The sequence below is a fragment of the Paramormyrops kingsleyae genome, chromosome 10 (assembly GCF_048594095.1).
Source record: "Paramormyrops kingsleyae isolate MSU_618 chromosome 10, PKINGS_0.4, whole genome shotgun sequence".
Classification (NCBI taxonomy): Eukaryota; Metazoa; Chordata; class Actinopteri; order Osteoglossiformes; family Mormyridae; genus Paramormyrops; species Paramormyrops kingsleyae.
The window spans coordinates 16,784,951-16,797,547 of NC_132806.1; the positions used below are offsets into that span (position 1 = coordinate 16,784,951).

General features: G+C 46.5%; 1 protein-coding gene across 6 annotated transcripts in view; it reads right to left on the reverse strand.

Annotated features, from left to right (window-relative positions):
• Positions 1-12,597, reverse strand: part of LOC111835210 (pyruvate carboxylase, mitochondrial) — a 117,277-nt gene that overhangs the window by 45,390 nt on the left and 59,290 nt on the right. For all 6 annotated transcript variants that reach the window (XM_023795296.2, XM_023795270.2, XM_023795288.2 and 3 more), the window contains one exon: positions 3,500-3,682. In XM_023795296.2, coding sequence (XP_023651064.2) covers positions 3,500-3,682 — 183 coding nt within the window. The remainder of the gene's footprint in view (positions 1-3,499; positions 3,683-12,597) is intronic.

Below are 12,597 nucleotides of genomic sequence, written 5' to 3' on the forward strand. Positions count from 1 at the left end.
CCTAAAAATGCCAGAAGTCTTGTGTTTTGTTTGGATACTTTTGGTTGACGCTAGGGCTGGGGTAAATGTTAAGGTTGCCATTGCTGGGATTAGGATTTTTTCCCCATAGAAAATAATGGATAGTCCCCACAAAGATGTAGACCTGTGTGTGGGTTTTTCCACATATGCAGCCTTTTGTACAGCCCTCTAACACCCAGAACATCACCACCCAGCTCACTGACACAGACAGTGTCACGTTCAGTCCAGGCCTACGACTGTAGCTAACATGCTTATTGTTACTAATACCGACTCAGCCTTCCCTTTCCCTCATTCATCTCCCGTTACCCCTCCGCCTCTCTGCTGTTCACCAAACAAACACGCCCAGCTCCATTCTGCATGTATTACCCGATGAAATGATGTGTGTATTTAAATAATGCAGGAGGCCCACGGTGTGCGTGAAGCAGCGGCCAGAGTGGCGAACAAGTCAATAAAAACCGGTGCAGAGCAAACAGAACTAGTCAGAAAAGATAAAGCAAGCAAGGCCTTCACAGAAGTGGGGAACGAGAAAGGATGAACGAAGGAAAAAGGAAGGGAACACAGGCTGGATACCAGAAGATTCCACGACAGGAGATCAGAATGTAGAGGAGGTGGTTCCACGTAACTAGAGGAGGTGGGGCCAACCAATCACATGTCTTGGTCCAGCCTCCTCTAGTTGCTTGGACCCACCTCCTGTACAATCTGACTGGTTATCTGAATTTTTGTTCTGCTCTCAGAACATTTTCTTACAAGTAGAATTTCCACAAAGGAAGGCAGAGGGGTGTGAGATCTGTACCGGCCTATTGATGGTCTTCTTCCCTACATAGGGAGCGGCTCCGCTTAGAAGCGCCATGGCGCCGGCATACCCACCATATACAGTAGTGCCCAGATACCTAAATGGGGCAGATGTGGGAGGCTGGAGGACAGAGGAGGAGAACTGCAGGAAGTGTTAGCATAAGGAGAGAGGGGACATCGAGCTGAGTGTTTACTACAGACTGGAACACAGTGAGTATAGAGGAACGGGGAAGCGTGTCAAGTCAGGGATACCCCTGGCCGGCTCTCTTAGAAAGGACGTCACCGGCGTCGTAAGTGCTGTCTGGATAATATTCCCCTGAATTGGCTGATGATGCGCTTAATGTCCTGAGCTTAACTGCCTTGGCAAGGCTGCCGAAAGCCAGGCGGTGCCAGCATTGCCTCCCTGCGCCGAAAGCCAATCCCAGCGGAGGAAGCATGGAGGGTCCGTATGCGCTACAGACACAGAGGGCGAGAATGAAGGAGAGAGAGAGAGAGAGAGAGGCCAGGCATGACTGAGCAGGGGAAGACAGATAGACGGAGAGGGATTGGAGGGAGAGGCTGAGAGGAGGACATGGCGACAGACAGCGAGTGCGGCTGAGCAGCAGCCATGATCAGAGGAGCGTAATGATGTGAAACATTAACAGGCTCCCTGGCTGCTCTTCAAAGTCCGGCTCCACCAGCGTGAGGGGGGGGGAGGGGGGGGCTCTAGCAGGTCTTTCTGTTCACTCTAACCATCCGAATTCATAACAACCCCCCCCCACCACCCCACCCCCTTGGCCACTATTATAGTTTTCTCGGCTCTAATCTCTCTCCTGCTCTCTGGATCGACTGCTTTGTTCACAGAAATTTTTGCACCAGCGGTGCTGTGGAAAAATAACCATACGAGAATAGATTCCGGGGTTCGCAAAGCAGGCATGTTGTGTAAGATAAGGCCTAAATTACATATAGACTTTCAGGCCATTTTATTAGATGACCAGTACTGTTAAATTACTGCGTTCCACCTCCTATGCATCAGTCACTCTGCTCTTCACCTCACACCTCACTGCCATTATTCTGCGTTGTCTTCCTTTGACCAGTATTTTTTTTATTAATTTTTTTTTTAAAGATTCCAGCTGACCTTCAAAATTATACCCCCACCTCCCAAATCAGTATCATTCCATTTCCTCGCTTTTGTTTGAAAATTTACACTCAAAAGGAACTTATTATATATGCCTGCGTGTTTGTGTGGTGTGTGCAAGACAGCTGGAAGAGGGTATAAAATAAGGACGGTATGTGGACAGATAGACATGGCTAAGCTCACAAATGCAGTCAGACACACAGTGCCATATCTGCGGAGTAAGATGCAAGCGCTGGTGACAGTTGCTATAGGCGATACCACCTCACTTGTCGTTGACTGTTACCATCGCTCTCTCTTTCTTATTATTGTTTGTTTTCCCAATGCTCCTGTCCATCTTTTTCTCAAGACTTTATATCAAACTTGTACTGTTCTTATGTGCTGATTTTGCTGCAGTCCAGGCAGGACACCCTAGGAAAAAAAACTACCAACTATAAAGCCGGCAACATGCTCTTCTCTATAGGATGATTGTCAAATCTGTGAAAGCTATATCAATCCCTTGAAGTTTCCCTCAAAACACAGCCTTGAGCCAAATAAAGGGAAATCTCTCACTCTTAATCACTGCATGGTTCATGCCCTTAGCAAAGTCAAACCCAGAACTACATACAAGTATGGAAAAAAATGTCTTGAGTATTCACAGCTATACTTCTGCTAGATTTTTTCAGTTGGCTTCTACATTAGGCAGTTGGGAAATTTTTCCAGAACAGCAAAGAATTCCCCCAAGATTTCTTAAGTAAGTAAGACTTAAGTAAGCTAATAACTGCCCCATGGACTTGTAACATTAGCAGACAGTCAGTCTGTAGAGAGGCCATGACATGGCCAGAGGACCAATCAACAAGGACTAATATTCAGTACCCTTTAACATAGACCAATCATCCAAAACCAGCCAAATCAGGGGGGCACCACTGACCAAACCAAAATACCAGCATTTTAGCTTATTGCTCAATTAAGCATGAATATAACACAAGACAAAGATACATATTTGACTACCAGGAGAAAAAAAGTACACTAATGCTCCTCGACTTATGATGGGGTTACGTTACAATGAACCCATCATAAGTTGAAAATATCGTAAGTTGAATATGAATATGATTATGATACACTTGGACATTTAGTAGACATAATGAGCTTTGGAAGATTTGGTGAAACAGAAAAGAACTGTATGATATGCTGTTTAACACTATGAAATGTTTACGCTCGCAGTCGCTACAGAGACCAGAAGCATGTCTGGCTGGATGCCGCCATCCTCAAGCATCAGTAGGAAGCATCACAGAGTGTCTCTCTAGCCTGAGAACAGATCAAAATTCAAAGTTTGATCACTGTTGAATATGTATGGCTCTTGCACCATCGTTGAGTCAAACCATCGTAAAATGCGTAATATTTACTTATCAACCTAGTTGTACAATATCAACCGAGTTGTGTTGAAATCTATAGACTCGACAAAATGATTTCCCAAGATTTATGAGTTAGCATCTACGTTAAACTTCAATGTCTTCAATGTGTGAATGAGTCGAAGGTCTGAGCAACAGGAGACAAACATGAAGACCTATGGAAAAGCAAAGGAGACAGTCCAACCTTGACGCCACGGACACGGAATTCCGCAAGGGCACGGCTCATCTTGGTGGCTGCGGTTTGGAGGTCCTTGCCGCTGGAGATGACCTTGACCAGGAGGGAGTCATAATGGGGCGAGATGACAGCACCCTGGAAGGCTGAGGCACTGTCCAGCCGGATACCCATGCCCTCCCCACTGCGGAAGACCTGAGAGAAAGACAGAGAAGTCAAGTCTGATTACCACCATAGCAGAGCTGACGGCAGCCCTCAAATCCTTTGGAGACAATCAGCTGAGGGATACAAAAGAACACAAAACGTACTCCCTGAGCAGTACACCACCTAACATTACTCTACACACTCCATTTTCACCTCAGGGCAAAGGAAGACTTGTCAGGGAAACGTAGATGTAGGGAGTGGAATGACAAAGAGGCGTCCATGATTAAAACTGCTGTGTCGGCATTTTTGGGAGCCGCATTCTTTTAAAGATCCCTCCATCTCTTACTTGCCAGCCTGACTGCAGAAAGTTAATTTGCCAAAAGAGAAATTGATGGGGCAGTGGGAATACTGACGGTAAACATGAGAAAGGGGAAGTCAAAGACGACGTGAGGAGGCTGGTACTGCTCAAGCTGTTAGTCACCAAATTAGTAAAGGATTTATTGATGACCACTAATCCCCCACCATTTATGTTTTTTTCATATTAATTAATTATATGCTGCCAAACAGCCTGCGAATGGTTAGAAAGCCATTGCAGCAGAATGAAGTCATTAATTTCTTTCTTATGTCTTTGTTGCACTCTCACATAATACTAGTCAGTGAGGGATATTGATAAAACAGCAGGCTGAATGGATCTAGATCAGTGTTTTTTAACCCAGTCCTCGAGGACTCCTAGCCAGTCCACGTTTTTGCTCCCTCTCAGCTCCCTGGCAGGCAGTTCACATCTTTGCTCCCTCCCAGGGCAAAAACATGGACTGTCTATGGGTCCCTGAGACCCGGGGAGAGAAACACTGGCTTATGGGGATTTCCCAAAAAAGGGGGCTTGCAATCCCAGACATCACTGTAGCACATGTGACAACGAATCAAATGAGCAGCTGTCGTCTTGTTCCAGCACTTTGCTGGTACTTTGCTGCACAACTGAGAGCTCTTCTGAAAAATAGAAAAATCAGACATGCAACCCTCACATTTCATATCTGTACTCAAAAAAAAAAGAAAATCACTCCAGTAACATTCAACCAAGAAAGCAAGTGATTCACCATTTTAAAGGGGGTGAAGACAAGGCTTCTGACTACTGACTCCCCAAGCAGCTCGAAAACTGTTATTTCGCAACTATGTTTATTTCCCTTGCTTAAGTTTTCATCCAGATCACTACATATGACTCCAAAGGTCCTACTGGAGGTTCACCTGATTCATATTCAGCATTAAGAGCCCGAGGTCCTTTTTAAACTCACTCCTGCGGCCTGAAGACTGATATGATCAGAGCTGTCTGGTGACACATGTCGGGCTGTCAGAGGAACCTGCCATCAAGTCCACTCGCATAAACCTAATTTTATTTGCTGACAAGTGATTATCGGATTACCTCTCAGGGCCACAGACCATGGAATAAATGGGTAGAATGAGATCAAGGCCTTATAAGGGATCCATTATGCTGCTTATGGCAGGGAAGGTGAACAGAAAAGGGCGAGACGTCAGTGAGGTGGAGCGATGCCACACAAGGCTGGGCTGATACAGACAAACAGGCAGAGCAGCAGAACGCCTTACCAATCACCTGTGACCCCTTCTGTCACATACCTCTGACTGCTAGGCTGTTTTTTGGACAGTCCTACCCATCGTCCCAGTGTTAACACCGTGGGAGAGCCCTAGGGAGGGGGGCAAGCCCTCCCAAATGATTTCCTGTGCCCCCCCCCGACAAAGGATCACCCAAAGACGCCAAAAAGGAACAGTTAGGACATATCACGCAATCACAGATGGTGATGTGTTTTCTATTTTTTGGGCTGTGCTACTGCTTGACAACTTTTACAGTCGTCAGTGCCCCCCCCCCCCACAGCAATGCCAATGCCCCCCACCTGTGCTCCCCACGGCCGGTGAAGATCTTGGGCTTCGCTGTCATATTTCTTCTGGCACAGACACTGCCATTCCCATGAGCCTTTCAGTATGTTTCACTCAGTCAGAACAGCCAAATCACTGGAATTTGTGTGCGGGTGAGATGGGGGGTGGGGGGTGGACCCAGCTATAATTGTATAATTGTGCTTCTTGTTGAGTGTCACACTATTCGATGCTAATCGATGCCACGTCTTCATAACATAATGAGCCTTTCCCGTGTTTCATCTCCCAGCGTGTGATCCGGGCTCTGGGTTGATTGTTTTATAATTCCCAGGGTGCACTACCTACACGACCATTTACCTTCTCTCAGACCCAAGGGTTGATGGGAATTAAACAGCGGACGGATGATTAAAATCCACGGTAGGTTAGCAAGATCTGCTGTCATAATGTTAATGTCACCAAATTAAACACATTGGTCGACGATAGCTGTTGATTTTGAGATTAGAAAGAATACTGAAAATATGCAGGGAGCACTGAATGCACTGCATACAGATGTATGACAAGTGGAAAATGTCGCTATGTGACAAAATGGAGGATACTGCCATGTCTTAGGGCTCACAGTCAAATGAGGGACTCTCATCTTGGTTCCTAACCCCCCTCCTGTCCTCGTTTCCATGTTTCCCTGTGTTTGTCATTCCCTCGCAGCACCAAAACCCAGATAGGGGCGAAGCTGCGCTGAAAAAACAAGCCAAAATCAGCCCCTCTCAGCCAAGTTCCATTTATTGAAATAGCACACCGAAATGTGCTCTTCCCATTCCGCTTTTTCAATAACATTCCCCCAGAAGAGATAGCAGAGCCGTCTGTGTGGTAGACTATGTCCAGGGTGACCAGATAATCCATGTCAGGGAGGACACTGAGCTAGGACAGGATTTGTAAACTACCATTTTAATTAAAAGGACCTGGATTCCACTTAAAGGGGCAGTTCAGCCCAAAAATGAAAAAAAAAAAGATATGTCTTAGAGGGGCGTTAGTGCTGTCTATCCACCAAGGTTGGTCTGCTGGGAGTTGCCTAGTTTTGGGGATATCAGCCGTAGTGCACTCTTCTGCGCAGTGATACAACTGGTGTGTGGAGTTTGGTAGATGAAAACAGTTCCTACATTAAATTACATTAAATTGCTCACTATGAAGTCTGTGGATTATCTTTAGTAACTGGGTCATGATTTCTGGTAAGCGACCTTGTTGTTGAATTTTTAAAAATGTGGTTTTTTTGGGTGCTTTAATCACCACAGAAAGAATGCCAGTCAGTCCCATTATACCCACGAGAAGCCCGACATTTCTACAGCCAATATCTCCAAAACTAGGCAACTTTTTTGCCTTAATTTTTTTCTCTGTTTTGGGGTGAACTGCCCTTTTTCTTGCTGTGTTCTGATTGATCGGTCACCTATAATCATGCGTGTCCCAAATGTTAATGTGAAACAACATTCTTTCACTCAAGGAAAGAAAAGCACAAGAAGAACAGGAGCCTTTTAGTTTTTAAAGTAATTTGTAAATCCTGAAGTAGCTCAAAGTGTCCTCCTTGACGGGGATTATCGGGTCACCCTAGCCATACCTGTCCATGCCGAATGCTGCTGTCCACCACGTGAGATCCAAGTTCAAGATGTATGCTAGGCTGGCCCAGCTAATGACCCAAACCCTTTAAATCGGGAGAAGAGCCTAATCACAGCACCTGCCAACACTTCCCCACCCCCTCCTTTTCCCCTTATTTGTACGACAGTTGCCCCTACACGCAGATCAGTTCATTAGGAGTTTTAGGCCGTCCGTGCTCCCTCCCCCATGGCGAGTGTCAGCGCTCTCCTGCTGTAATGAGTCACATCATGTGTGACTTTGACTCATCCTCCATCCTCTCGTCATCCAATTAAAGTGGATTATTGAAGGGGGCTCTCCTCTAACGAGCCACACTCTGCACGGCAACCCGCCCTTTGCTTGTCATCCTCCTCGAGTGCTACCTAATAAACTTCGGCGGACCTCCCAGACTCACCGCCTGGCCTTTCTATCACATACAATGCATTGACAGCGTGTTTATAATTGCATTGTTTATTTAACGGATGCTTTTATCCAAAGTGACATACAAGGGACTGTCAGTCACTGAAATAACTGGGCCTTGCTGAGCGAGCCCAACAGTGGCACTTTTCAACCGACCATGGGATTTGAACCAACAACCTTTTGCATCACAGGCAAAGCGTTCAAACCGACTGAGCCACACACCACCCTCCAATGCATTCAAGCTAGAGGAAAGACAGCCGTTTCTGTTGAATTTCAATTTTCAATGCCAGCTATTTCTGAGCATACACAACCCCAAAAACACTACCCCCAGGATTTGTTGTTTCACAGCCTGAAACGTTGATGGATGCGTGTGGGATTATTTTCCCTCTTTTACGACTGAGAAAGATGAAGCAGTAAAGAATAAGACTTAATTGTCATGGTATTCATCCCTACTGATCAATAGAGCTGCTTTTGCCAGAAACCGCACCCAAGTTTCTGAGTGTGCCAGCCTTGCAGAGTCTGCACAGTGCAAATCTGATAAATTGGCGAAATAGTTGAGGATTGATGGGGTCCAAAGTTGCAAAAGTCTGGGAATTTTCCCATTAATTGCCAAACATTCCTGTTAATTCCCCTGGAAAAGTTTCCAACTTGGAATATTTTCAGAATTCTCCAGCTTAACGTCACATGGAATAATAGGTTTCTGGTAAGATTCTGCAAATTTTATGCCCCTTTGCAACCTTAATGGGGTCAGATTCAAGTCCAGGTTGACAGAAAAGTTCTTGATGGTCAACTCTTTGGTTTGTAGGCATCTCTGATGCGTGCAGTTTCTTTTTTGTTTGTTTTAATAAATGATGCCTTCTTGCCACACTGCCAGGCCAGATTTGAGCCACTGCGGCTACATGGCCAGTTTCACCCACACACAAGAAATGTTCTCCTGACACGACAGCGCCGCCCTGCTGCCCCAAGTGAGGTTTGGTACGACAAGCAGCTTCACAACAGCATTTAATTCCTTTTGCATTCTCCTAACCCCTCCCTTAATCTGGGCCATGTGAAAAACATTATCCCAAAGTTGTTTTAAAAGCTTCTTAGCCTTCACTGTAATTACTCAGTTTTTAAAGCTGAATAGGCTTACAGAGGCAGGTATGCTTAACATTAAATAATGTGAACCACTCATACCCAACACTCAGATTTAAAGAAGAAATCTAAGGGGGGGGGGGCTCATATCTTTTTAGATCCTTAAATTCTTTCCCCTTTCTTAAGCACCCCTTTCTGTTTTGTGTGGAAAAAGCTCAGAAAAGGGAAAATCTAATTTAAATGCAAACCAAGCATGACGTTTAAAAAAAAAAAAGTGCAAAGAGGGAGGGGTGACAGACGTCCTGTGGGCACTGAAATGAACGTGTTTAATTGTCATGTTCGAGATATGCCGCTCCCCTCGATGGTGACACTCCCTTGTCAGGGAACACGAATCAGCACGGGTTCTTCTTGGCAGCTTCTGTCCCCAGTCCCCCTTCAGACCGATATCGGATTAGACGCTATCAGTATATGCACTGCGGCTTGAGTGAACACGGCTACGCGAGTATGAGGTGGACCAACGTGGAAATGCCCATACCCCACACCCCCACCCAATACGCAAGCCGCACATTTACACACATCCTCGTCTACGCTCCATCTCGCTTCCCTCATGTTTGCTCTATAGTCTTTATGTTTGTCCTCCGTATTCACCTGCAATGAGTCGAAGGCAAATATCAGAAGTAGAACCACCAGGGGCGCAGGAACCAGGGGGGTGGGTGATACTTTACACTTAAATTATTCAGTTGTGCCCCCCCCCCCATATCTAACTCTCCTATGCCATTAAGTACTACCAATTTCTGCAGCTTGATTTAACATACTACTTTCAATCATTAGTATTTTTGATACTGTTACTCTTTATTACTATTACATTGTTGTTGTTTTTCTTACCCCTGTGACTCTGATCAGGCCCAGAATAGCACTGGGAGCCAGACTGCCACTGTTCTCCTCTGCAGAAAAGTGGCAATGTCAGCAGCTGCAGGCCCAGTGTTCCCCAGCATAAGGGCACCAGAGCCCTGATATCAATCAATCAAGACATTTCCAACAGACATTTCAAAGAAAGGAATTAAAACATGTATATACAGAAAAAAATTTTTTTACAAAAATGTAAAAAGTTTTTAAAAATCAATTAAACCAATCAATCAATGGATAAGCAGATAAATAAACTAACAAATCAACAAATACAAATTAAATCCCACCAAAAGACGGGACTTTAACCACCCACGTTTTCAGTAGGGGACTTTAGACCATCCTCTCTGGTCCTCGAGCAAGGGGACATAAACAACTGCCATACTGGGACCAAACCCAGACTGTTCGGGAGAGAGAATGCTGACGAAGAAGGGACCCAAACCCACCTTCTACTCATGGTACACAACACTCTCATAACTTGCAGTACCACTAGACAACCCTTATCTGGTCTTTCACACATACCACGTACAAAGTACCATCCCAGCAATTAGTGCCGATCGGAGCCCACGTGCATCCCTGGGTGCCGGGGGTGTGCCAATTCGGAGACCCCCCAGAAGAGGGTGCCCTAAGGGGCTGCCTGACTGATTGGCAGTAACACCAGCCCTTCACTCTGCACTCATTTCTATAACTCCCCAGAAGTCCACCTACAGCGGGTCAGTTGGAAAATATTGAGGAAACGGACCCAGTGGCCATGGCCTGTTGCCGGGTGTCCTAGAAACACAAAGGTTCCGACGTGTCACGCCGTCGCCCCCCCATGGGCCAAGTTCCGGTCCGCCGACAAGCTAATTTACACTGGCACCGCGTCCTAGAACCATTGCCGAGGAGGAACGTGTGAAATCTTCTGTTCCAGAAGTGAGCGTGCGACTAAAGTTAGCGTGTGCACACGTGTGCTCTCTGCGAAAAAAAATAAAAACCAACCTCGCCTTACTCATCACCATAGCAACCAGACAATCCAAAATGGCGGCCTGCCAATTCCCCCTACCCTCTTGCTCCCCTTTAAACAATTTCATCCTTCTGTTTCAAAGTAGGTCACTACAGCGCCTTCTCTCCGCAGACCCTGCCTAACAGCACAGAGTGCCTTTCTCCAAACCCATCTCCATCTCGCTCTCGCTCTCTTTCCCAAATGGCACTCGATGCTTCCTGTGCTGCCCCCCTCTCCTGTTCAAGTTGGACCGGCCCTGCCAAAGCCTGAAGGACGCTGAAAAATATATGAAGCCTGGTTGCCAGGTGACTGACCCCGCAAAGCCAGGCCTCCCTGCTGGATTATGCGAGTTCACGACTCCAAGCGCCATGTCCCCATCATGCTCCGCGGTCTCCTGGTACCAGAGCCCCCTTCGTTCAGCCCTCCCGTCTCTTGTTTCATACCCCCAGCCTCCTACATAATTCAGCTGGTCTCCCTGTCACACAGCTACTGCCTGCCTGCCCTTCTCGTTCTCAGCCCGGCCGTGTCTCTCCATCCCTCCACCCTTTTACCCATAATGAAGGGCTCTCCAGCGCCGGGGCCACAGCCGGCAACCCCTCCCCACATTCACAGCAGTGATCCAAGCGGCTCTCGGCACACCGGTGGCCAACGGCGCTGAGCATTCCTGTTGCCAGGAAGATTTCACTCTTAATGTGAGGGGATAACCTTGCAGGCTTAGAAGAATAATAAACAGGAAAAAAAAACAACAAATGACATCAACAGAAATCATCACGCGGCAGACTAAAGTGGACATGATTCAGATGTTCCGCAAAGCCGCTGAGAGACATCTGGCCGAGCGAGCGAGCGACTGCTGAACACTGTTCATGCAGACAGGATGGCGTCTCGCTTCAGCACAACCCCCCCCCCCCACACACACACCCACACCTGTTTCGTTTGGGCACTGTGTAGAATTTCTTTACAACATAATTCAATCCAAGTCTAAACCGCAATTTTGTATCCACTGGGGAATTAAGGGAGATTAATCCCCTTGAGAGTCTATTTTCTCCTGCCCTCATCCGTTAATTCCTTCAAAAGTCCATTTTTTCCTGTCTTCCCTTCCCCCTCCCTCTCTCTCTCCCCTCCTCAGTCTTTCTCTCCATTCACTGTTTTAACTCTAAGCCACTCCGTCTTGCTCTGACAGCAGTTTCACTGACTTTCTGTCGGCTATATTTTTCGAATATGACAGGACTCCAGCCCTCATCCTCATCTTTCTCCATCTCTGTTTTTTTTTTTTTTATCAGTTCCCTGCCCGTCTTCCCTTTTTGACATTACCTCCCTTTCCTGAAAATCGGTCTCAATCAGTTTAGGATGGGCAGAGTGGCAAACCATCTGTTTCCACTAACGACAGCCCTTCTCCGTCTGCCACGGACAGAATTCACAGCCCAGCATAAGCCTGCTATCCAGGAGAGAGAGAGACAAAGGGAGGGCTGGGACAAGAAGCAGGGAGGCTTTGGACAAGAGCAGGCCCACGGCTAAAAAGAGGAAAAGAGAACGAGAGAGAACGAGACCAAAAGGGAAAGATGGCACTTCAGCATGAAGACGCGGCTCCTGTGGGGATCGAACGGCTCTTGCACATTGTATTTTCATTACCGTTATTCCATTTTGGCCTTAAATAAATAAAAGAAGAGAAATAGAGTTGTGAACTGTAAGTTCTACCCTTACCACACCAGCTGTAATGAAATGCCACAAGTGCTACTGACTCTTAACTGTAAATGATTGATTTTTAATGAAGAGCAGCGAGTTCACCTTTTGGAGGAAGCGTATTCTTAGAGGAGCAGCACTTGTTAACTATTAAGAACCTCAAAAGATGGTGCTGCTCTAAAATGTGTATAAATGAAGGCATTTAAGTAAAGAGCCGTGGCTCCAGAGCCGACTTAGCTCCTGCTGACCCCCCTGGGCTGTGACATCACCAGCCGTCAGTACCGGGGACGCCATGACCCACGGTGCTGAATCATCCCCAAGCTTCACTGGGGAAGCCCGGAGTCGGTAGTCACAAGCCACGCTGTCTCACAGCAATTAACTCATTGACTAGGGGTCACCCACA